This window comes from Pleurodeles waltl, chromosome 1_1 (assembly GCF_031143425.1).
Source record: "Pleurodeles waltl isolate 20211129_DDA chromosome 1_1, aPleWal1.hap1.20221129, whole genome shotgun sequence".
Lineage (NCBI taxonomy): Eukaryota > Metazoa > Chordata > Amphibia > Caudata > Salamandridae > Pleurodeles > Pleurodeles waltl.
The window spans coordinates 946068683-946096241 of record NC_090436.1 but is presented as its reverse complement, the minus strand read 5'-3'; the positions used below and the strand labels follow the sequence as shown (position 1 = coordinate 946096241).

The window sequence follows — 27559 nt, the reverse complement described above, 5'->3', positions numbered from 1 at the left end:
AAGCCGCCACTTTGGGAATGAGGGATTCACCAACATCTACTGGCTGGATTCCAAAATTTGGAGATCTGGTTTATGAAAAGATTGCTGTGAAAATGGAGTTCGGCCCATCACACCGTGCACCAGTGCCAGTTCTTATAATCCAAGGTTCCAGAACTGTGATTATACCACTGCTTGCTGGCTGTAAAGACAAATGCTTTGTCTCCAGTTCCCTAACCTCCCTCACAGCCTTACAGGAGTTACCTCTTCAAGCATTAAACAACACTGAAATTGTTTCCTCTTGGCTGGGGAAGGCTGACAATGAACTTTTGTTGCTTCCAATTGCCGCTACCAGAAATGTACCAGATGTAAGTTTATCGTCCTTTATTGCATATCAAAGCAACTGAAATTGTTCATGATAATCCGCCATTAGATGTGTCTGCCAGTTCTCTTTCACCTGCAGTGGCTCCTGTTTTCACACAGAGTGCTTCTGGATATTTTGTTGACATTGATGATTTTTCTTCCATCTCATCAACGCCATCCATGAATGGTATAAATACATTTTTCAACTGGTTGAAACACACATATCTGATCCGTTTATGGTCCTATTTGTGAATTATACTGACTTTGCTTGCTTTCTTCCTGTGGATTGGATTTGTGATTGTTTTCTTTCTGCTCAAACTTGGGCATTATCTTCCTGAACGCTCTGCTGTTGAACTGGTAGATAAGGTATTGGCGCCTCACTTGTCTTTCCTCAAAGTGCGAAGAGACCCTTGTGAACAATTCCGCTGTTCCAGCTCCCAATGGGATTGTTTGGGACAAAGTTTCATATGACATATTTTACCCTACTGAAACTATTTAGCTATTTAAGTTCCATATGTTTTGAAGTTTCTATGAATATTATAATTACACCTGGTGTTGTGTCTGATGGCTGGGATGTAAAAACGGTTGATTCAATGCTCTCTGAGCTCAAATATTATACTGTCCTTGAAAGGGAAGATATGTACATAAACTCAGCTAATTAAGGTTGAATGCTGTGTTACCATTTTCTATGGACAACATTTCCTACATAGAGCTAGTACCACACGCACAGTTTTTAATTACACTCAATGGGAACATTGTCCAACTTTACCAGCGGGGTTTCAAAACATATATAGACAAATTCATGTATTTTTCTGAGCATGATTCTACTGATCCTGTGTCATAACATTTCAAATTACAGGCAACAGATGCAAGAAAAACCTTGTTGATCAATACTAAATTAATTTATTCAAATTCATTTGTTTCCCAAATAGCTATAAGGGGTTATGATTATTGGGAAGAAACGTCATTTAAAATCAGTTTGGGGAACAAAAGATTGGCAAGTGCAGTGGGTGGATGCCTTGTTTAAAAGCATGTCTATTCCATCACAGATGAGTTTCGGGAACAATATCAAACCACTTGCCTAGGTTTAGCAAAAGTTAAGGAAATGAATGGGCCCAGTATTCCCTCAATTGCAAAATTTGATGATTGACAACATATACTGCGTTATAAAGAAGATCAGCTTATTGGTTTGGTTACAAATGATACATTTAATTCCACACTTTCACGTCCCAACGGGTGGTTATTGAGGCCAGTGGAAAACAAATGGTTGTCATGCATGTTTTATAAACTCTGCACAGGGTTTTAAAGCATGCAGACTGGACTCTTGTTATATTCCTACACTACATACAGGTATAGTTACTAAATACAGTGTGGGCAAGTTATGTAAACAATGGTGGCAACATTCCACTTTGACAGCTGTTAAAGATCTCTCTCTCCTCTCAGAGGACATGAATTTGCAGGATTTATTGATAGGAAAACATGCTCAGAAATTTTCTTGTATGCACTATACAACAAAATATGGAAGCTTTCACAAATTGGAGCTACTGCAAGTTTAAGGTAAATAGGCAAACTTTGAGAAAGCATTAACCACTGTTGATAATGGTATGAGTACATTGTCCACTCGCATTTACATGTTAAACAACATTGTGTCATCTGCAGTGGACATCATACAAAATGACATGTCATTATTACAACATGGACAGAGTCAGCTTAGGTCTATCATGCAGTTTAGTTGGATTTTAAAGTTTCAGAAATTGAACCTCATGCCGTGGAAGAATGTGAACTCAAAAGATTTATTTTCACCATTCTAGCCTGACTTATAAACAACAGGTAATGGTGAAGAATGATACAACATATACCATGCTTTACATAGAAAAGTAAAGAAAGTTGCCTTTTGCAGTGGCCTAAACACCATTATCAGTGTGATTAGTACATAAAGTAATATCCTTGCCAATATCAACCTTTCAATCCAGTTTGTGTTTGAAACACTTTCCGGTGGGCAGGTTTAAATGTTTAGAGTAGAGTTTTATTTACGAGTGATGGGAACTGCCTTTCGATTACAGGTGTATGAGTGGGGAAAAATAAATGTTTTAGCTGTAGTGATTGTGAAACTACTATGAGCCATTCAATGATTTGTAAACAGATAGCATTGCTCGAACTTTGTGATGCGTCGGCGGCTAATCTAGCCTGCTACTTGAAGGGTATTCCCGTCCCTTTGATTTGCCCAGTATTTCAGTTACTTTCAAATGAAAGGTACTTGATACTGAGTGATACTGAGTGATCACGATTGTTGTGGGATGAGAGCAGGTGCCCATGTGTGATTTCTGTTTCTCACGTAGTGACCTGCTGTGTAAATGTGTTATTCCCCCCAGGCATGAGATTAGAGTAGTGAATATGTGGCCTTCTACTGCTTCTTTTAATGTCAACTTCGACCGACTAAGCAGGCTGAAAGCGTTATTGTTTCAAAAACATGTGGTGCTCACATTTGTCCATGAAACCTATGACCTACAAGTAGTGAGGTCATCAGTGGAGATGCATTCCCTGCTAAATGGCAACTTTCCAAGGCACTTTGGTGAACTTGTGAATCGCATTTTCAATGCTTCAAACACTGCAGGGTTTAAATTTTTTATGGCAACAGAGCCTGGTTTTGTAAGTACGTTCCCGACTGTCTTTGGAGTAATTCCATCAGCCATCCACTTGTTATTTTTGAATGTTTTTGGAGCCGTACGACTCGTACTGGTGTTAAATGACTGTATCCTGCTACGGTTCTTTTTGCTCCGCAATGGATGTCCTGTCTCAAAGCCAAAGGGTGATGGAGCTGTCATTCGCCAGTTGTGTCGTGATCGCATGAGGCAGCACTTTGGAGTACTGCTGCTGAAGGAACTAAACAAAGACTGGTCAGTATTATTTCAGCCATTATTCTGCTGTGTGCAACCTGTGTTACTCTGCTTGTGGTGCCCTTTCAGGAGTGCACTGGAAGTCTGTTTTGCCAAGTGACAGGTACTTCCTGTGGACACAAATCTGCTGATGTTCCTGTTGAGGGTTAATTCCTGGAGTTGTCCTATGAGAATACAGTTGCTTTGTGATGCCTTCCAGGAGCCATCTTACAGGAACATGGATGCTACGGCTCCAGAAAACCTTCTTATGGGCAGCTGAGGCCTTGGATCATGTTTGTTCCTTTGACCTTCTCTCTTGGACTCTATCTCAGCTAATATGTTTAATGACCTTGTGTTGAACTCTGATCACTTATAGTTTGGTCTACTTTTAAATTCTGATATTTTAATTGGCTTCCTTTTGATCAGCATGCCCTGGTTGCCGGTGTGGACATTATAAGGCCTTTTAGATTTTTTTTATTACTTTCTTTTTAGATGGGTTATAGAATCTATACTCTGGTCCTGGCAAGGGGAGGTTGTCGTGAGGACACTTTTAGGACCTGGTTTCCTCACCCTTGTTTTAGCTTATTTTTACAGTTCATGTTTCATTGATGTTTTTTTCCTATTAGCAAGGCTGCTTTTTAGTGATGGCTTTTACACAGTTTGCTTTTATTCTAGGAAAGTAATGAGCAGCATTGTTTGTTTAGTTTAGCCTTTGCATGACATAGATAGATAGATAGATAGATAGATAGATAGATAGATAGATAGATAGATAGATAGATAGATAGATAGATAGATAGATAGATACACAATATGCTAACTAGTGTTGCCAGTCCAGGAGACAGCTTCTGTCACCAAGACACAGCATTACATCAGACCTGTATTCCCAATGTGGTATGGTTTATTATATAAACCGTGCACTGACTCAAGGAGGGTAGAGGGTATTCCAGTCACAATGATCCTGTGACGCATGCTGTATGACATGCAGATCGGCTGGAGTATATCTGTCAGCTCCCTGAGAGGATTGCCATTTACACAACTGGCTGATTCCTGATATTTTGCCCAGGTCTGGGGCTAATCCCTTAGTACAGGTCAGGCAGAGGGTTGCAACCACTATGTTCCAAGATGTAGACATAGAGTTAGGTAGAAGCCTCTGGAACATTGAGAACCATATATGGCATGATTGGACGGTTTATCTTCTATACCCTGATTGTAAAGCTTATTACCTTGCTTTGTTTCATCCGCCTAATTATCACAGCTTGCTCTTGATATAGTAGATTGTGATTGTTTCAAAAAATGTATTTAAAACATATCTCTCATCTTTCTGTATCACTTTGGCATGTGTGGGTAACTGAGCCAAATGGATATGATTTGTTTCCACTGCTTCCCTGGGAAGTTCAAGTGTCATGCAATAATCACCTTTTATCCTGATGGGTTTTACTCTGGTGAGTTTAGAGGTTTGGGTGAGGCACTGAGCTAGCCGGCTAGTCAGGACTTAGACCGGCAAGTATTAAAGGTGTGAATTGTACTCAGTCTCCCACACTCTGCAGTTCTGCCTTCCAAAATTTGCAGTAGGAACTGCATAACAGTGGAGACGTTACAGTGCTGGTGCTACTTCAAGGCAACAGGTAGGTTGTCACCAGGTAAGAATGCCAACTAAGTTCCTCATGGAATTATTGCCTTTATTGAAACACTATTTTACGGTAATACTGCTACCCATACTTTGTGCATTCAAAACACATTTTCCTTTATAAACAGACAGATTTTCATAGTTCTAGACATCAACTGAAGAGCACTGTAGATCACTGCGTAAACACCAACCAGTAGCACTCTTTAAGATTTGAGTTGGTGCCTTCCAGCCAGCTGCAGTCCACTTTAATAATTTATATTTCTGCTCACTAGGTAAAATAAAAAAAAACAGTAAACGTCAAGCCATTGGCATTAGGTATCCAATATTGATCAACTGTGCTGTTTAGAATCATTTGTTCATATGTGAAACAATATTATAAATAAAGCCCCCCTATTAGTTTTGACTAGTTTGATTTTTAAACACTCTGACACTCATTCTGATTGTGTTGCAATAGGTGCTAGTTTCTATTTGCTGGGTGTAGTAAGGTTCTTCTAGTGTTAGTTGCGACCATGGAAATGAAGCATAAAATGCGGATTCAGAATTTAATGCACCACAACCTACATGTATAGTCTCTTTTCTCAACTTTTTTCTCCTGATAAAAGCTTCCAGATTTTACCTGTGACCTTTGAGGAGAAAGCGTTGGTGGTGCAATAATATCACACAACTCCAAACTGCACTCCCTGCATAAACTCCTGTTCGTGAAGAGATCACAGTTTAGCCCACTAGTCAGCATTAGTGAGTATTAACTTAATAAAAAGTAATTAAAACATGAATACTTGTTTCTAGGCAAATTTACATTTAGTTTGTGAATGCACTTGGTGTAAACTGAAAATTTCCATAGTGCTTTCAGCTTTATTTTTTAAATAAAATGTAACAGCTTATCTTTTTATAAAATGGCATTCATTTTTCCTACAATGTAGATATTTGTTTTATAAAAAGTAACATTTATTTAAACATTTTGTGTAGTAACTGTTACTTTAAAACAAAGCATTTCTGAAAGTTCTTTAAAGAAGTAGGAATTTGTTTCAAATAGTCATTTGCACATATTTATGTGACTTACTAAAAAGGATCATTGGGTAGCACCAAAGTAATGGAGTTAACATAATTTTGTGGATGTGGAAACCTACCTTGTGTCAATGAGATACAAGGTAGCCGTTCCCGTGCAGAAAATAACAATATGGCCATAATGCCATATTCATCCCCCTGTGCTAAATTCAAGCACGGGGGAAGGGGGCCTTAAATAATGTAGCTAAAGTTGCTTAGAACCATAATGTAATGCCTGGATATGGACAGGCGTTAGGGGACCTGTGGGCATGTTTACACCAGGCACCAGGGACACCCCCACCCACCCCAACCCACACCGGAGGGACACCACAGGATGGGGGACCCATCCCAGGTAGGTCCCGATAAGTATTTTTCTTTTTTTTTCCCAACCTGGGCCCCCTGCATGGCACTGGCCCCAACCACGGGACTTTTGTACTCTGGGCATGGCCATTGGGGTGGTGGGCATGACTCCTGTCTTTACTAAGACAGGAGCCATGTCCATGGGGGTTGTGCACCAGGAAATGGTGTTACTCTGCATAGAGGCATTTTTTTTCCTCTAAACAGTGTAGCATCATAAATCGGCGCACAACCTCCAGTTCCCCCTATGCCTTCCTCACTGGGTTCTAATCGGGCATTACCGCCGCCTAGCACCATTCCATAAATATGGCACCTGGCTGGCGTCCAGGAATGGCGCTAGCCGGCGATATACTTTTACATGCAAAACTGAGCTAACGCTGTTTTGCGTGTAAAAGTTTAAATATGAGCCTAAGTTTTTGGGGAGACCCAATGTTACCACTTCACACTATGTACAACAAATCAACATATGTATAAATATATACACACATCTACATAGAGGAATGAGCTTTTGCTCACCTTCCTTCAGCCATTGGCATTTCAGCTCACGTTATTTTGTGGGTATTCACATATATTTTACTATTGGTGACTAATATAACAGTAGTTCTCTTTCAGTGTGTTTATTTCATAAATTTAACCCAAGGAAATCAAGCTTGCACCAGGGGAAGAGATGCACCACTGAAGTGGAACTGGGCTACAATGGCGATGTTTTATGCAGAGCTAGTGTAGCAAGGGACACGGCATAACCACAATGGGCATTGTATGACTCTTACCATTTACTTCCATCGAAAACCTTAGGTGAGAGTTTTATAAGAGATATACAATGTTTCAGCATGCATCCCGCCCCATAGTGACCTACAACACGTTTAATTGTTTGCTGATCTGTATTAGTAGTCCCTTCAAACTGAGTCAGAACATTGTGGGCTGGAAGCAACAATGGAGGAAGTTAAGGGAGAGGGCAAGTAGAGGCTGTTAGCTTTGCCATAGTGAATTAAAAATTCATAATAGCACTTTTGCTTTTCGCATTTGGCCACACCTTTAGCAGGTGAATAATAAATGCATGGATGTAACGTAAAAAAACGTGCTCAACTGAGGAACAGATGGGTGTGGACTGCAAAACTGCTGTCATAAGACTATCATGCAGGTATATGCAGAGTGACACATTTGCTAATGAGAAGCTGTGACCATCGGAAAAGCAAACAATCAAAGCAACAACTACTCCTCTCAATGGAAAGAGAAAAACATAAGCGAAAAACCATTTTGGAAAAATGTGCTGGAAATTTTTGCTTGTCAAATTTGCAGTGACAATCAGACTTGGCATATTATATAGAAATGCCACAGTGGCATAACACAAAATTATGGGGCCTTTCTGCAGAAGGTGGTGTGGAGCCATGGAACCTCCCTTATGGACTGATATTCATTGGTCTTTTACCCCTGAAGCGCTGAGGACCCCCATAAATGGTTGCATCTCCCCCCACGCCACAGGGGCTGCAGGGATCTGCATTATGCACCTGTCATGCACGTGCACTGGACCTCTGTCTGCTAGCAATATTTATTTAACAGTTTTTGCTCATGGAATCAGAATAGCTTTCCCAGTGGTATAACTGCTTCCAATCAATGACATAGCTTAAAGACTGATGGGGCCCCTCCAAAACAAAAAACCCTGGGCCCACCCACTCCCCACTGCAAGGGATGTGGGAGCCTCCATTATGCTGCTGTTGAGCAGTTCAAATCTGTAGCAGAGCGTTATCAAATCCAAGCTAAAATGTATACTTACATGTGTGTGTTTGATTCCAATGATCACACTGTTCCTTAGAATTATGGCATGGTGATCTTGTATATGTTGTATAGCATACGCACGTCTTTGACATGTCTCTTATTCTGTTCAGTAACGGAAGAGGGCCCGATTCATAAACTGTATTTTGTAATACATAAAGTGGTGCTAAATTAGCTCTACTTATTTCAAACTGCAACTCATAAACCTATCCTTTTAAATCGCCACCTTCATCATTCCATTCTTTTCAATGGGAATATCCTTACACATGTAAGAGTACTACTTAGTAATAAGTGTGGGAGGGACCGGGGAAGTAGTTGGAAATAGGGGATAAAGAGCATTAAGGAGAGTTTTAGGGCAGGCTACGGGAGGGATTTATTGAGGGACAGCCATCCACGCATAAAAGAGCAAGCTCGTTGCTATTCACAAACTGCTCTTCTAGAGTTACTAAAGTCTGAATTAAATATTTAATTTAAGGAAATAAATTAAATTGAAAATTATTTTTAAAGATTTATTTAAAAAATCAAGCTTAAGTAAAATGTTTGTATGATATTCATTTGTATTTATTTATGTATATTTTTAACATTAATTTATTTATAGTTTTAAATTGGTGTAATAAATAATGTATTTTAATATTAATGGCTATGGGGTTCTAGCATAAATCCCTGCTTCTATTATTTGCAAAGGGAGGGTGTTTACATTACCAGTGGTTGGTCATGTGTGGTGCTGGACTTACTCTCGTTCTAAGCTCGAGGACATTTAATAAAAGTTTTTGGTCCGTTTTGGCTGTAATAATGTAGCGAATTAGGCTCCACTCCTTTTTACACTTCTTAGGAAAGTTTAACTCTGAAATGTGAAAAGCAAAGCCAAACATTGTAAATTTACTACAAAATGTAAGAGTTAACTTACTCGCTTTTAATTGAATTAAAACTGAATACAAGAGACCCAGAAGTGTTTGAAATGTGTACACTGTAACAAAAGAATACAGGGCAATTTTGTTGTACAGGCCATCAAATCATCTTTAACTTAACACAACTTGTGACAGTAAAAACTGCATCTGCTTACTTAAGTGCCCATGTGGACTGTTGTATGTAGGCAAAAACTGAATGGAAATAAAGATAAGACTTTCAGAACATAGGAGCAACATCAGGAATCACAGTAACAATTACAGTAACAAGTCCAGAGTGGCTATACATTTTAAAGAGCTTCAGCATAACGTAACCCAATTACAATTACAGCTATTGTAGGTTGTAGATCAGACAGAAGACATGGACTTGAATAAGACATTACTCCAGAGAGAAATAAACTGGATAAAGTGCCTTGGCACTCTTCGACCTAAAGGAATGAATGATCAAATAAAAATGACCTGTTCCTTGTAACATGTAATAAAAAAAAAACGCAATACATTAAGCTGTACTTGTGTTGATTGCAATTCTAATTCTAATTCTAATTGTATTTATATAGCACTTACTACCCCTGGCAAAGTGTTTAAGTGCTTTTCTGTGAGCAGCACACTACTCTGGAGCCCAAATGATTAGTGATGAATTAGTATAGGTAAATATACGTTGTTAATTTGAGGGGTTGACATGTGAGCCTATTAGTTTGATTGAATCGGATAAAATAGAGGGCGGAAGAGGCTAGTTAGTGTTACTTGAAAGTTCATATCAGTTAAATGAGGTTTGGCATGAGTCAAAGGAGGGAAGAGTCTAGAAAGGGTTATTAGGGAGATCATTGAAGTAAAATGAGGTTTGGGATGAGCCAAGGAGAGATAAAGGAGGGAAGATCTAGCGAAGGTTATATGGGAGATCATAACAGTAGAATGAGGTTTGGGGTGAGTCAATGAGGTATAGAGGAGGGAAGAGTCAAGAAACGATCTTAGGGAGATAATAGTAATAGAATGAGGTTTGGGATGAGTGAGAGTGTGGACGTAGAGGATGTATTGAGAAAGGTATATGGTGTGACATAGAGTAGCGCATTGGCAGTAGTTGAAGGCATTTTTTTCTTTCTACAATAGGAATAAAGTAATAAATATATAGATACATAACTACATAGAAAGTGTATACATTAATAAGGAAAAAAAAGTGATATAAAATTGTATAAAGTTCCGTATGCTCAAGTATGGGTATTAGTTAGACATTCAGGCTTTCAGGTGTTGCTGTATGTAAAAGCTACTTTATTTGTGTTTTTATATATATGTTTTTATACATATGTTTTCCTCAATATTTCAGTAGTGAAGCACTTATAATTAAAATTGGTATGATCAAAATTTACATATTGTGATAGATAACTAAAATAAACAAATAAACAGAGAGCCATAAGCATCTAATCAAATAACATATGAAAACTATGAAGAGACCTATACACTTGTTAAGCATAAAGTTTTTATATATACACACACATATATATTCACTTAAAAAACTAAAGGTTACGGGGACGTAACAGTTAGGTTCTCAATTTACTTGCACAAAACCATAGAAATTCAGCAGTTATGGTTATCTCAAGTAACTATAACTTGCACCCCCACCATGCACAGTTTTCTCATCAGTAATTGTATTGCAAATGTTGCAGTGATAATATCAATTATGCCTTAAAAGGTGTCATCAATGATGTAATATGTGGGGTAATTAGCAGTTAATTACGAGGGTGCGAGTTATAGTGCAAGTTATAGTGCGAGTTATAGTTACAGTTATAGTTACCTTAGAGCGCGACCTAAAGAATATGTATAGATTTTTAAACTACAAGTAGTATATATATTTGTGCAAAAAAGGTGTGTGAGACAGAAGAAGATACAAGTTTCCAAACTCCCTCTGCTAATATGAGACACTCCGTAATTGGGACATTCGAATCGATCATGCATCGCATAGGTTTTTCTTCTTAAAATCCCACTGTAGAATGCATCTACTTTGTTGAGTAACTATCTATAATTCAGATCACCTCAGAAAAACTAGCGTCTATGGGCCCATGGGAAGTTTTGTTATATAATTTGTGGTATAGCACTTCAAAGTCCACAGAAAGTAGGAATCATGAAGGTACAGAATCATCAGCACGTCCGTACAAGTCACTTCACAAGAGAAGCTTATGAGGACAGGAAATGTGTTGTGGGTCCACTCAGAGGCTGCTAATGTCAATTACCATTACAACCCTTTATAGAGGGCCTGATTTAAAGTTTGGGGGAGCGGGTTACTCTGTCACAAACATGATAGATATCCTGTATTACATTTCCATTATAGCCTATGGAACTTATAATATGGCAGACGGGATATCTGTCACATTTGTGACAGAGAAACCCCTCTGTCAATCTCTAAATCAGGCCCAGAGTGTTTAATATTACTTTTCTCAGCATGGCAACTTATGTTGCTGCATAGGTTTCATAAAGAGACATTTTCTCCTTTAGCATGCAATGCACAATTTGCAGAAAAAAATGTTTCTCATGGCATATCTTGTTTGGATTATTTTGCAACCTCCATTTTTAGAGCACTGTTTAATGCCCAACCCTTTGAGAGAAACATATATGGCCTCACATGCACCATTTGGCATCAATTGTGAATTTAAAAAAGTTCTTGGGAGAACTCCTCCACCCTTTTCCTGGAAAAGATTATAGTGCACTAGGACAGTTTGCAAGGGTTATACCTTTGGAGAAATAACATCTAGAGTTAAGAATTAGAAACTGCACAGACCAAGCACCAAGGAGTTGTGAAGCACTTGCAGAGAACATCTTGATTGTAGTGTTGATAACCTCACAAGCCTGAGGCCTGTGTAGAAACCATAGACACACTGCAAATGCCCCAGCTGAGACCAGGTTACTGAACTAAGAGTGTGTGGGTTGGACAAGTTTGTGTGCAATATAAAACTGCCGAACAAAAAAAAAAGGTTTAGGTCCATGTACCATTGCCACTGTGCCCTTAAAAGAGGTCATATTTGTAGTGGAGGAAGAGTGGGTATTCCCATACAGATCTATGACATTTCTCTAATGGTTGACTGATGCACTTAGTGACTACCTCGTGACCTTGGACCAAGAGCCCTGGCTTCTAGTGCAGTGTGTGGCGCTTGGTGTAACGTGATATGGACTCAAAATTGAGGAACAAATATGGCAGTTTGTGGCTTGAATGTTGTAAATGCTGAGGATGTCTAGTCTGGAAAAAAACACACCTTAAAGTTCAAGCTTGCACAACTGACCAAAAACTATACTGTGTGCTCTTAAGTACAGTGCCAGTTGCTTGTTCCCACCAATGTAATCAGAGTGCTACATGAGTGCCAGATTACATGCTGAAGGTCTGGTATTTATTCATTATGAACAGTCCTGTCTATGTTGGGATTTGAACCTGGTTCCCCAGTTACAAAGTTGGCAGGCCACATGTCCCCCCCCCCACCTTTGGTTATCACGGGAAAAGCTCAGAAAAGAGGTAGAAAAATAGAGGGAGGTGATTCAAATATGGTTTATGCCCTTTCTTTAAACGTAATACTGTGACCAACACATTTTCACCTGCCTCTACTTTGTACACAAGAGGTGTCTTAAAAACAGCTTTTGCAGAGGGGTCAACCCATTCTTCTAACCCAAGGTCCCTTAAGGTGGAAGGATGCACCTTAACGCAGATTGGTAAGCACCCAGTAAACGATGTTCATGTCAATTAGTACATTCTGGATTGGTTCCACCACATTGGTCGGAAACAAGTCATTAAAAAGGTTTTTAAGTCACAGTCTTTGTCCTGATGATGACCCTGCAAAAATAACTTTGTATGATTGAAACATTGACTCAATAATAGTGTGCAGCTTTCATTTGATTTTGGAGTCTTTCACTCTGTTTCCGATTGTGTATGAAACACCATTGCATTCTTTGTCAGTTTACTGTTTATGTGCCTATATTGTATAGCACTAGTGCACTGTCCACTCACTTACCTCACTTTCACTGCACAGTTGCATGGACGGGTAGAGCCTTTTCATCCTAGAATGCTTCACTCAAAGTCAATTAGTTTTTTCTTTATGTGATTTTAAAGTTGAGCAATTGAATAAAACCATGTTTCTTCTAGGAAGACCAATAATTTTATGTTTTTTTAAACTTTTTTAAGAGGAAGTTGAGGTGCACACATTCCCCTTAAGGGACTAATGTTTTCTTTATTAATGTATTACCTAGGTCCCATGGTTACTGGGTAGCCACTTGTTCTTTGAATATAACCAAACTCGCCCCTAAGGACACCTAGTTCACAGCAGGGCTTTGAGCTAACATTAACAGCACTCAGAGGCAGTGTTCGTAGCGGAAGGAGGCAACTTTACAAAGGCTCACGCTTAAGTGCATGCTTTGTACAATCAGGTGATTACTGCGATCTAACTGTAACTCACAAGGAATGGGTAAACAGTATAACTGCTGAAATGTTTAAAAATATGGGAACAAACACCTCTGTTCAGATGACCCTGAGGGATTAGCTTTCTGCCTGCAAAGTAAACAGAGCAGGTACATCGCGCAGGCCAAACATTCGGGCCTGTGGCGGGAGGAGGACACAATCACCCATTCTGAGCCAATTAACTACTTAGGGAGCAGCTCTGAAGCCCCCCGCCCGGGGAGCATCTAGCACTAGACCCCAGCTGGCTGTAGGTAAAGCTCAAGGGCCTTGAGGCAGAGACTGGCACCAACGGTGCGCAATCACCACCATGCCTTGCCCTTCTGGTAAAATATGCCCCCATGAAAGCCTGAATGACACTTAAATGCTATCACCTTTTTTATTGCCTATCAGCTATTTTGCCCTGATATATTTTTGGTGTCTATCTTGAGAACAGGTTAATTTCGGTGTTTTAGGATTACAAAGATAAAGGTATTTGTAAGTATGATTTATAGGTCAACATTGTGGTGAAATATACACACGATGTGGCATGCCTCACACTAAGGTTTTATATTCAAGACCATCTAGATGATTGTATTTACTTGCAAAGATAAGAAGATAATGACAACTGTAGCTGATTAGATAAAGTTTCCATTATCAGTTAGTATGTTCCGCAGTTAGGGTAAAGTATATTAAGGTATTCATCAAGGTATGTACCGGGATTTAACTTATGAGATCAAGGGTTTTAACTTTTTTTCCTGTCAATCATTTGAGTGCACAGTTGCTTTTTGCACCAGTAGTTTACACATTGAGACATTTACATGCAGTGAGTATCATTACAAGATGGCTGCATCGCTCTATGGTGGCGAAAAATATACTCTCCACATCACACCATGCGTCTTTCAAATGCGAATTAAACTCCAACGTAATCTATGTGGTACACGTCTTAGCTGTCTGAAATGAAATGATTTAAAATTGTAGAGTGCTACAATGCCCAAAAACAACAAGGCGCTGAAAGCTAATCCTGATACTACACCTGCCCATTGCCCTCTCCAGGTTACTAAGAGAGAAGCCAGGTTTTTAAGGCCTTCCTAAAAGGAGCATGCAGCTTCATAGCGGTAATATGAAGGGGAAGGGATTTCCCGATCTTGGCAGGCACAACCGAAAAAGCTCTGCCTCCCCATCTCTTCCTGTGAACTTTGTGGGTTACTGCTAGATTGTGGGCTGCCGATCAGAGAAATCTACTGGGGGACTGCCTTTGGATTATGGTTTTGATTCCTCCTGGGCTAGCAATTACAGTGGTTTATGAACAATATACATGGATTGACCAGTGATCCGCTTCTGTACAGGAAGCCACTGAAGTTCATGCAATTCTTTTGGGACCTGCATATATTTTATGATATCTAATTTCAGCCTTGCTGTAGTATGTTGCACCAGTTGCATTTTGGCTAGAGGTGTCTTTTTAGCGTCCAAATAGAGTGCATTGCAATAGTCAATCCTGGATAAAATTACTGTTAAGGCCACCTGTTTCTGTGCAAGAGAAGGAATACATGGAAAGAACTTCTACAAGGTTCTGGTGATCCAAAAACAGGTTGCTACTGTGCAGTTGACCTAAAGATCAAAAGATAGGTCCCTGACCATGATAGCGCCTAGGTTTTTTACTGAGTTTGTAGGGGTGGGTAATGTCCCCAAACTGTCTGGCCACCAATTCTAGTCCCATACAGATGATTGACTCCCAAACATCAACACCTCAGCCTTCTTGCCATTCATCTTTAGGCAATTCTTGCCCATCCATGAGGCCACTGTCTTCATACAGTTGTTGAAGTTGGCTGCTGTGGCATCCGTGTCCTTTGAGATGAACACGATGATCTGTGTGTCTTCAGCATACAACACAGCCTGAAGCCCAAAGGAGCGATTAAGTCTAACCAAAGGAGAGTGTGTTTAAGTTGAATAGCATATGGCTCAGGGAAGATCCCTGAGGGACCCCCACTGCAAGGAGAAGGGGTCAGATTTAAATTCATTTATAATCACAATCTGGGATCTATCTGTAAGATATTAGGTGCACAATTTCAACGCTGCTTCTCCTATCCCTAAGGCATGCAAATGTTCAGTAATTCAGGTAGGGGATGTATGAGCATATACAACTCAGAAATCAGCCCCCTGCTATAAAACAGAGAACGGAAAGTGAGCAAATAGGACCCCAACCCAGGGAACATCTTCGGTACAGCAACTTTTGAATAATATCACTGATTTCCATGAATGATGGCTATCCTAATAGATAAGTACTGTTCCAAAGTTGTTGCTCATTCTCTCCCCCATACAATACTCCACATACATGGCTTGTAAGGGTGGACATCACACTACATAGCATTGTGATGTTACCACAACCTGTATGTGCGAAACCATACTCTTATAGCTTTTGCTTGGTCAGCCACAACTAGTGCAATATCCTGTACTTAAATCTCTGTTTCAGAAATCACAGCTCTCTGTCCTTCACACCTATGTTCATGATAACCTATACCTTGCATCATTAACTGTGCTAACATGTGACACAATTATCTTTCCTCGCTCCAATTACATTTGCAATTCCTTAGACTGTATATTTAATGCCTGTGTGCCACTATAATGCTGCCATTATTATATTTATTCTGCAGTTTACAAGGAGCAGCTCAGATTAACGGGTATGAGAATGAGGTCTACAGTATCAACCACTGACATCTGATGTGATCTGTAAAACAAGGTTTTTAAATCTGGTAAAAAGCAGTTTAGCCTGAAGTCCTTTTGAGATAGGTTGATCGAGTTACATAAAAGTGATCTGTCAGTAACAGTACTGTATGTTTTGACCAGGATAATTAAAATAATCTCTCTGTTGTCAGTTCCACATTTTCAGTGTTCTCCTGAGTGTAAACCCAGATTGTCAGTCCTGTAGTTGATTATGATGTTTCATAAGTTGTTGAAGGTGCCTAGTGACTACCTCCACGATTTTGATTGAGTTTTATAGCTTCCAGCAAAGCCTGTAGCTTGCTTTAACATCTAGACCAGTTATTGCTTTTTTCAGGGATATCAGAAACATGAGAATCTAGATTACTAGAACAGTTACTGTTAAAGTTTTGGTTCAGCGGCTTTCATGAAAAAACTGGTTTGACCCAAATTTATATTTTTTATATAAAATAGTCAATGTAATCTTTGAGTCTTTGGTACCTGTGATTGGTGCTCCTAAAGTGACACAGACCGAAACATCCAGATTAGGAAAGAGAATGATATAGCTCACCCTGATCCATAACGTTCACAGGTGGAACACCCACAAACAAGGAAGGCACAGATTTATACTTTTTGCCGCAAAACTGTGCAAATGCCATTTCACAGTGCCAGGCGGGCATCATAGTGAGGGAATGGTGCAAGCCAGCGCTAAACTTGGGCTAGCATCTTAAAAAAAGATGCTAGCAAAGTGGGGGTGGCGGTAGAGAAGGAAGGGGTAGTGCATTAAAAAATTACGCTAGCCTGGTTAGAGGCAAAAAAAAAAGCCTCTAACCAAACTAGCGCCATTTCCTGGCGCACAACTACCAAAAACATGACTCCTGTCTTAAGAAAAGACAGGAGTCATGCCCACCAAACCCATGGCCAGCAAGCTTTGCACCGTTATTTAGCCCCTCCTCCCATCCATGCATCATTTTTAGCACAGGGTGATAAATATTGGGCTATGGGGATAGCACCATTTTTAAATGGGAATGCCTACCTTGGATCTCATTGATGCAAAGTAGGTGCACGCATCGAAAAATTCGTGCAAACGTGTCTAATCTCACAATAGAAATATGGAGCTAAGTTTGTGCCGAATTTGTGTAAAAAAAGTGACCCAAATTCGGCACCAACAGAGTATAAATATGTCCCTAAATGCCTAAAGAAATGTTACCTGATTTTGGCTTCACTGTAATTTAAAGTATGGCATTATTCGTTTGTATTTATGTTGATCAAGTGACGCTTCTCTAGATCGCATTGATTGCTACCTTTTACCTAGTGCAGAACCAGTAACACTAAAGAGTTCATGGGATGAGGCTCTATTTTGATAACATTTTTAACAATTTTTGTGCTTCATTTCTTTCTCTGTGCTATCATGAAGTATCCAAAAATGAACTGGGTTTCGAAGTTTAAAAAACAACGAAAAGGAGGATAGTCATAGGTGTCAGCGCTCACAGTTAATCACCATAGGTAATGTGAATCATAAATATCAACACAGTGCTCCTGACAGGAGGATCCCTCCACACCTCCTGGGTTTCTGAAAAGAAACAAACAAGCGAAAACAAAATGTCAAGGCACTAGTGAATCACAAATACATTTGTCCTTGTGTCCTTATTTTGGTGTCTTGTTCACAATCCTCAAACATAAGACCGACTAGAATAATCACAGATTTTGTCAATTTATTCAGCAGCAGCCAACAGCCAACACGTGTTTCATCCTGTGAGAGGATTTTCTCTCATGGACTTCATCAGGGCTGTAAGAATTCAAGTCATGACCATAATTATAGTCAGAAATGTAAAATACCCAACATTTCCAACCACATGACTTTAGTGCCAAACTTGATTTCGTACATGACAATTCGTGAGAAATTTGAAATTGGAAAAAACAACACAGACACTTAGAGTTCTAATTGAACATGAAGCAACAAAAAACAAAATTCAAAATTAACATGCTATTACAAAATAGTCCAAATAGAGAAAAAACCATAGTGAAATATTAAGGGCAAGGAGCATTATGTAAGCCATGACTCTGAGCATATGTATGTGTATGGGAAATGGCGCCCAAGTAAATAAAAAAGAAAAACCCATATTTAAGAGTGATAAAACAAGGAAAATACACCAACACCCCTAGAGTGAAATTCTAGAAACCCTATAAACAACTATGATCGCACCCTACATACCGTTCGTAAGAATTACCAAGAAGAACAATCTAAATTAGTGTTTTCTTTGTCCTTCTCTTCAAAATTTCAAGCATTGATTCAATCTAAAAAGGGGCAAAATGGACAGTGATCGAACTATGTCTGGCATGTCTGTCGGTACGTCGAAAAAAGTGAATTATAAATCAAAGAAAACCACACCTAGTGATATAAATATACATAAATAACAACCTACCATAGGAAAGTAATCCGATCAATCTCATTTGTGTCCCTAACGGTGAGTGAGCACCAAATCTACCATTGAAAAACAAGTAGTTAGAGAAATGTCATTTCTCATCGTAATTGCCCTCAAGTCACCCTATACGCTCCCCATATGTAAATAGTAAAACCAAATCCCTGATCACTCCGCTTACCTTTGTGTAGAGTAATAGAGAGGACAAGAGTCCCAGTATCTCGTGGCGTCAGTATGTATAAATATTAAGGACGCCGAGAACCCGCAGGTCAATCCTTTATACGGTGTATACACTAACTATTTGTACACCGGAAATAAACAGAGGACTGTTACAGGACCTCCGTTTGGGTGCCATCTTGAAGGAAAAAATGTTCACTCGTATGATTCTGTCCATCCTGCACTAAGTAAATCAATCCGGTGGTACCCAGAAGCTATTCGTACACCGGAAATAAACAAAGGACTGTTACAGGACCTCCGTGTGGGCGCCATCTTGAAGGACAAAAAGTTCACTCGTATAATTCTGTCCGTCCTGCGCTTAGTAAACAGATCCAGTGGTACCCAGAAACCATTTGTACACCGGAAATAAACAGAGGATTGTTACAGGACCTCCGGGTGGGCGCCATCTTGAAGGAAAAAATGTGTTCACTCGTATACTTCAATCCGTCCTGCATTTAGTGAATAGATCCAATGGCACCCAATTACGCGCGCACATCTTGTGTCCCTATGCTAACAATAGATCTATAGACATAACAATATAAAGAGGAAATGAACACATAGAGCCCTAAGATACAGGGCTAAAATTAATACTCTGCAAAGCAGAAAAACTAACAGTGCTAAATATTGCGTACACTCTACTGGTTCCAATGGAGCCAACACTAGTGTTTATATCTATAAGTGAAATTTGTGTACGCTAAACCACCAATATAGGAGATAACCAAAAGATGAATTCTAAATCTATAACATGAATTTTGCGAAAAGACAAATGAACAAAAGTATGTAGTGAAAAATGTATCATGCAACCGTGAGTCATGGGTTACATAAGATCCATGCCATAACAAAAATCACAGTCATATACATTATGTTTGTATTGTGTATTGAAAATAGTTCACATATTTATATATCCTCTAAAATGTTAAAGAAAGTACAATGTGAGCTTAAATTAAATCAGTTTGACCAGTACAAAACTGGCAATACATAACACTCATAAATCATAAGACAGGTGAACATTATGCAATTGAAGACGCCTTATTAGAGCTTAAGGTGCTAGCTGAGTAACACAAATACCGAACTATTCACCCAGGTAGTACTCCATTTCAAAATTAGTATTGAGACCCTCCTCGACTGCTCTAAGTTTAAGAATCCAATAACACTCCTGCTTCCTTAGTGTCAGTTCTCTGTTCCCCCCTCTGGGGTTCCTAGCTATATGGTCAAAACCCAAAAATTCTAACCATTTCACTTGACCTTGTGTGGCGCATTGTCTCATGTGAGTCACTATAGGGTATCTGTCAACGTCTTGTCTTAAAGCTCTATGGTGTTCGTTTACTCTGATTTTGAGTGATCTGATCGTACTCCCTACATAGTAAAGTCCACATTTACATATGATCATGTATATAACATATTTGCTGTCACATGTAATGTTATATTTGATTGAAAATTGGTCCCCCTTAATGCTCTTAAAAGTGGAAATTCCTGATGTCTCCCATCTGCACATACCGCAGTGTCCACATTTGTGGAACCCTTTATTGCGACTGGTCAGCCAATTGTCCTGTTGATGTGTAGTACGGTAACTATGACATAACATGTTTTTGAGGGTCTTACCCCTACGGTCAGTAAATACTGGGGTATCAGTAATTATTCTCTTAAGTATTGGATCAGCAGTAAGCACATGCCAGTGTTTATTCACACATTTTCGCAAAAGTGTAGATGTTTTCGTGTAGTTCGTTATACATCGCATCCCTTAATCTGGCTTTGTGTATCAGTGTATCCTGTTTAAACACATTATTCTATCTCGTGCTTTCTCAATAACATGTGATGGGTAACCCCTCAATTTGAATCTAGTTCCCATGTCATTTATACAATGTAGAAAATCTTTGTCGAGACTGCAATTCCTCCTTGCCCTTACCATTTCACCATATGGTATTGAGTTAATCTGATGTATATGTTGTGAACTCTGCGCGTGTAATATAGAATTGCAGGTAGTGCTTTTCCTAAAAAGACGACTCTCGATCTTATTATCCTGGATGAACAGTTCCACGTCCAATAATACAATGCTGGTTGTGTTGTATTCAAAGGTAAATCTGATGTTTAGGTCATTGGAATTCAAATAATTTAGAACCTCATTCAGTTTTGGTATATCACCTGTCCAAATCATTAGGCAGTCATCAATATATCTGCCCCAAAACAGAATATCCATATTCCAATTGTTGCCCTCCTTGCCCCAAATGAATTTATGTTTAAAAAACCACATAAAGAGGTTTGCATAGGCTGGTGAGAATCTGGATCCCATGGCCACGCCTCGTTTTTGGCGATACCAATCTTTCTTGAATAAGAAAAAGTTATTATTAAGGATCATTTCCACCATAATCAATACCATGTCAGTATGTCCATAAAGTCTCGCAGATCTTTTGTAAAGAAAATGACCCAAGACTGTCATTCCCAATTCATGTTCTATGCTCGTGTATAGGGAGGTAACATCCAATGTCACTAGAGTCATCCCTGGTTCCCAAATAATGTCAGCAAGTATGCTCAATATATGTTTGGTATCCTTGATAAAAGAAGGTAGATTGACCACAAAGGGCTGCAAAAATATATCTACGTATTCTGAAAGTCTCTCCGTAGGACCACCCATACCTGAAACAATGGGCCTACCTGGAGGGGAAATAGGGTTCTTATGTATTTTAGGCAACATATAGATACAGGGGTGTCTTGGTCTAAAGACTTGGAGGTACTTGAATTCATCCTCTCTCAATAAAGATTGATCAAAATATTCCTGTAATTTATTTTTAATCTTGTTTGAAAGTGCAGGGATAGGATCACAACTAATTTTCTCATAACAGGTATTATCACCTAATTGTCTGAGAATCTCTCATTCGTTCCTCATGACTTAGATTTTGGTGGTAGGTGAAGTGTTGAGTACCTTTTCTAGACTCTAATCTATTTAAATCCCGCCAAACCAGTCTAAAGAATGTATCAATGCAACTGCCACTACTGAGGGTAGGTGTCCACATAGACTTACTTTACAGTCCACTGTATGTTGTATCCATTGGAATATCCAGATCATTTAAAATCTGAGATATAGTAGTAGAATCATGCTCAATATCTGTAATAGACAATAATGCAGCTGTATCATATATATCCTTAATTAATAGAGAGAGGATAATGATCCCTGTTACTTTCTGATAGAAAGGTATCATCCCTGTTGCCAGTATGCAAAGCAAAGTATTTCTTAAGTTTTAAACGTCTAATAAATTTGAAAAAATTGATCTTAGTTCTTTGGAAGTCCCCAAAATCCCCTGGATAGAATCTCAGGCCTCTACTCAATAATGAAATGTCTTTTGTCATGAGTATTGTATCAGAAAGGTTAATAATGGAAATCGCATTGTTGCCAGTCTCTTCTATTTCTCCTTGTTCCACGACCTGGTCTTCATTCCTTTCTTTCCTTCTACATGTTCCTCCTCTCCTGCCCCTCTTTGTTTTCCGGGGTCTACCTTGCGTCTGTTCATTTCCCATTGTCCCTGTCTTATTCTTTGAACTTCCGCTAAGAAAGAGGGGCGCTTTGCTGTATTGTAATATCTTGTCTTGAGATGTTCGACATCCCACTTAATTCACTATTGCTGGTTGAGGCACTATTAAGAGAAGATGAGGAACCTACATCCTGAGTTAGTAATCGCTCCCCCCTGTTAATTAATTGGTCATATTTGTGAGAAAATGTGAATATTCTGCCGTTTCTATAGTCTAATTCATCACGTTTCAGCTTGCGAGCCTTTCTTAGTGTAATCTCATTCTGATATTCAAATCAAATCAAATCAAATCATTAACATTTATAAAGCGCGCTACTCACCCGTGCGGGTCTCAAGGCGCTAGGGGGGAAAGGGGGGGTTATCGCTGCTCGAACAGCCAAGTCTTTAGGAGTCTCCGGAAAGCGGAGTGGTCCTGGGTGGTCCTGAGGCTGGTGGGGAGGGAGTTCCAGGTCTTGGCCGCCAGGAAGGAGAAAGATCTCCCACCCGCTGTGGAGCGGCGGGTGCGAGGGACGGCAGCAAGTGCGAGGCCAGCAGAGCAGAGCGGAGGGGGCGGGTGGGGACGTAGAAGCTGAGGCGTCTGTTGAGGTATTCCGGTCCCTTGTTGTGGAGGGCTTTGTGTGCGTGGGTGAGAAGACGGAAGGTGATCCTTTTGCTGACTGGGAGCCAATGCAGGTGTCTCAGGTGTGCGGAGATGTGGCTGTTGCGGGGTACGTCGAGGATGAGGCGGGCCGAGGCGTTTTGGATGCGTTGCAGGCGGTTTTGGAGTTTGGCGGTGGTCCCGGCGTAGAGGGTGTTGCCGTAGTCCAGGCGACTCGTGACAAGGGCGTGGGTCACGGTTTTTCTGGTGTCGGCGGGGATCCAGCGGAAGATCTTGCGGAGCATGCGGAGAGTGAGGAAGCAGGCGGAGGACACGGCGTTGACTTGCTTGGTCATGGTGAGAAGAGGGTCCAAGATGAAGCCGAGGTTGCGGGCGTGGTCTGCGGGGGTCGGTGCGGTGCCGAGGGCCGTGGGCCACCAGGAGTCGTCCCAGGCGGACGGGGTGTTGCCGAGGATGAGGACTTCCGTTTTTTCAGAGTTCAGCTTTAGGCGGCTGAGCCTCATCCAATCTGCGACGTCCTTCATACCCTCTTGTAGGTTGGTCTTGGCGCTGGCGGGGTCCTTGGTGAGGGAGAGTACAAGTTGGGTGTCGTCGGCGTAGGAGGTGATGATGATGTCGTGCTTGCGTACGATGTCGGCGAGGGGGCTCATGTAGACATTGAAGAGTGTCGGGCTGAGCGATGAGCCTTGAGGTACGCCGCAGATGATCTTGGTGGGTTCTGAGCGAAACGGAGGGAGGTAAACTCTTTGGGAGCGGTTAGCGAGGAAGGAGGCGATCCAGTCCAGGGCCTGGCCTTGGATCCCGGTGGAGCGTAGGCGGGTGATTAGGGTGCGGTGACAGACGGTGTCAAAGGCAGCCGAGAGGTCGAGGAGAATGAGGGCGACTGTTTCACCGTTGTCCATCAGGGTTCTGATGTCGTCTGTGACTGAGATGAGGGCGGTTTCCGTGCTGTGGTTGGTTCGGAATCCGGTTTGTGAAGGGTCGAGCAGGTTGTTGTCTTCCAGGAAGGTGGTCAGCTGTTTGTTGACGGTCTTTTCTATTACCTTGGCTGGGAAAGGTAGAAGAGAGATGGGGCGGAAGTTTTTCAGGTCGCTTGGGTCAGCCGTAGGTTTCTTTAGTAGGGCGTTGACTTCAGCGTGCTTCCAGCATTCGGGGAAGGTAGCAGAAGAAAAAGAAGAGTTGATGACGGTCTGGAGGTGCGGGGCGATGATGTCGTCGGCTTTGTTAAAGATGAAGTGCGGGCAGGGGTCCGAAGGGGCGCCGGAGTGGATAGAGTTCATGATGGATTTGGTTTCTTCCGTGTTGATGTGGGTCCAGTTGTTGAGGGTGGTGTCCGGGGAAGCGGGTTCAGTGGTGTATGGTTGGGTCTGGTGTCCGAAGCTGTCGTGGAGGTCGCTGATCTTGCGATGGAAGAAAGTGGCGAGGGAATCGCACAAATCCTGTGAGGGCGTGACGGCGTTGGCGCTGGCGCTGGGGTTGGAGAACTCTTTGACGATGCTGAAGAGTTCTCTGCTGTTGTGGCTGTTTTTGTCTAGTCTGTCGGTGAAAAAGTTCCTTTTGGCAGTGCGGATCAGGTGGTGGTGTTCGCGTGTAGCGTTCTTGAGGGCGGTCATGTTGTCAGCGGTGTGGTCCTTGCGCCATATTGATCGATAACCTCACTCAAAATTTTGTAGTTCTTAGCTGTTGCTTCTTCCGGATTCATATTCTTAATCTCATTTTCTAAGGAGGCTATTTCCGCCTGTAGTTTAGTAACTTTTCTCTCTGAGTTCTCTATCAGTATGTTCATTAGTCTTAAAGACCCGCAGGTCCGGTGTACGAATAGTTTCTGGGTACCACCGGATTGATTTACTTAGTGCAGGACGGACAGAATCATACGAGTGAACATTTTTTCCTTCAAGATGGCGCCCACACGGAGGTCCTGTAACAGTCCTCTGTTTATTTCCGTTGTACGAATAGTTAGTGTATAGGCGGTATAAAGGATTGACCTGCGGGTTCTCGGCATCCTTAATATTTATACATACTGATGCCACGAGATACTGGGACTCTTGTCCTCTCTATTACTCTACACAAAGGTAAGCGGAGTGATCAGGGATTTGGTTCTACTATTTACATATGGGGAGTGTATAGGGTGACTTGAGGGCAATTACGATGAGAAATGACATTTCTTTAACTACGTGTTTTTCAATGGCAGATTTGGTGCTCACTCACCGTGTGGGACACAAATGAGATTGATCGGATTACTTTCCTGTGGTAGGTTGTTATTTATGTATATTTATATCACTAGGTGTGGTTTTCTTTGATTTATAATTCACTTTTTTCGACGTACCGACAGACATGCCAGACAGAGTTCGATCACTGTCCATTTTGCCCCTTTTTAGATTGAATCAAAGCTTGAAATTTTCAAGAGAAGGACAAAGAAAACACTAATTTAGATTGTTCTTCTTGGTAATTCTTATGAAAGGTATGTAGGGTGCGATCATAGTTGTTTATAGGGTTTCTAGAATTTCACTCTAGGGGTGTTGGTGTATTTTCCTCGCTTTATCACTCCTAAATATGGGTTTTACTTTTTGATTTACTTGGGCGCCATTTCCTATACACATACATATGCTCGGAGTCATGGCTTACATAATGCTCCTTGCCCTTAATATTTCACTATGGTTTTTTCTCTATTTGGACTATTTTGTAATAGCATGTTAATTTTTTATTTTGTTTTTTGTGGCTTCATGTTCAATTAGAACTCTAAGTGTCTGTGTTGTTTTTCCAATTTCCAATTTCTCACGAATTGTCACGTACAAAATCAAGTTTGGCACTAAAGTCACGTGGTTGGAAATTTGGGGTATTTTACATTTCTGACTATAATTATGGTCATGACTTGAATTCTTACAGCCCTGATGAAGTCCATGAGAGCAAATCCTCTCACAGGATGAAACACGTGTTGGCTGTTGGCTGCTGCTGAATAAATTGACAAAATCTGTGATTATTCTAGTCGGTCTTATGTTTGAGGATTGTGAACAAGACACCAAAATAAGGACACAAGGACAAATTAATTTGTGATTCACAAGTGCCCTGACATTTGTTTTTGTGGGTTTCGAAGTTTGCTGTTGGGCTGAGTTTTGTGCCACAGAAGAACTAAGGGGCATATTTACAAGCCCCTATAGCCTTCTGGTGCCCCCTAGCGTCATTTTTCTTTACTGTAAGGTGGCTTCAAGGAGGCCTTTTCCCCAAGCCAGATTTACAAAGTTGCAGGTTGCAAGCATTGCAGCCCTTTGTAACCCCTTGTGCCACATTGTGCCTGAGCCAGGCATCATGTATGCAAAGGTGGGGGCGTTCTCCTGTTAAGAGGCCTAGAAAAATGGCATAGTGAAATTTATGAGATTTCACTGTGCTATTTTTCCTGTCAAGTATCAAAGTGACCCTCTCATTGTTTCTAATGGGCATCCCCATGCATTCCTGAACTAGCACCACAATTTTTAGCGCTAGTTGACCAAGCATTACAGTAGTGTCAAAAATGTTGACGCTATTGTGCTAACATGCCCCATGGTGCACCGTATTGTGAACATGGCGCTATCATGGTGACGTTAAGGGGGTGCTAGAAAAGTGACACATCACAACTGATGCACCACTTTCTTGTAATTATGCCCATAAATTTGGCTGCAAATGTCAGCATCCACCCATTTTATATCTGACTTTAGCGTACACTTCCTTTGGGCCGAGGGGTTTTCGCCATGAAAATCACATGGAGGGAAAACCAGTTAAGAAAAGGAAAGCATGCGCTTTTACCAATGAGTAAAGCTCAAAGCAGGGTGTCAAAAACAGGACGTCATTCAGCACTCCCCAAGTTCTCTTTCATGATAACGCATATAGGTGTCCTGTGCTTAAAAATGCCAACATTTATTTGACAATACATTCTGCCACATGGGTTTAAGACCGGTGGCGATAACAGGACGTGCACAAGCCTCATACATTTAATACTCCTTAAAGGCGTTAATGCTTGAATTAATTAACAAATTTAATGCAAGGTGTTGTTTAAGCGAATATAAAATACCTATGTTTTATTCTGTTGCAGGTGACAAGGTTATTCCTCTGTATATGCCTCAGTGTGGAGAGTGCAAGGATTGCAAAAACCCGAAGAGCAACCTCTGTATAAAGAATAAGTATGTTTGTGTTTTGGTGCACATGAGCGTTAGATGCATGTAAGTAAAACAGGATTAGACAAAAATTAACATAATTATATGTCTGTCTCTCTTTAACAGCCTTGCAACATTACCTGGAACGATGGCTGATGGCACCTCCAGGTTTAGCTGCCAGGGGAAAGTGGTTTACCATTTCATGGGCACCAGCACTTTTTCCGAGTACACTGTTGTGAATGACGACTTTGTCACAAAAATTGATGACGCTGCCCCTCTTGATAGAGCTTGTCTGGTTGGCTGTGGGTTTTCTACTGGGTATGGTTCTGTACTCCATGCAGCCAAGGTAAGGCTCAAACCTTTCACTGTTATCCCAAAATAGCAAAATCAGAATAGAAAAATCACATTTACATGATTAATCTTTAAAAGCTACTCATATTGGAATAAACTGCTTCATAGGGGCACCAAATAGACATATTTCTGGCACCAAATAGACATATTTCTGTTAGTGCATCCTTCACTTTAAAAAACAATAGGCCTCATTTACGACTTTTTGTCGCAGGGCAGCACAGCAAGTCACGTTGCTGCGCTGCCCTACGTTAAAAGGAAAGGGCAGGAATATGCAGTATAAATGAAATTCTG

General features: G+C 40.6%; 1 protein-coding gene across 2 annotated transcripts in view; it reads left to right on the top strand.

The window, feature by feature from the left end:
- Nucleotides 1–27559, top strand: part of LOC138289633 (alcohol dehydrogenase 1-like) — a 385600-nt gene that overhangs the window by 238433 nt on the left and 119608 nt on the right. For both annotated transcript variants that reach the window (XM_069230190.1, XM_069230189.1), the window contains exons 4-5: nt 26857–26944; nt 27044–27263. In XM_069230190.1, coding sequence (XP_069086291.1) covers nt 26857–26944; nt 27044–27263 — 308 coding nt within the window. The remainder of the gene's footprint in view (nt 1–26856; nt 26945–27043; nt 27264–27559) is intronic.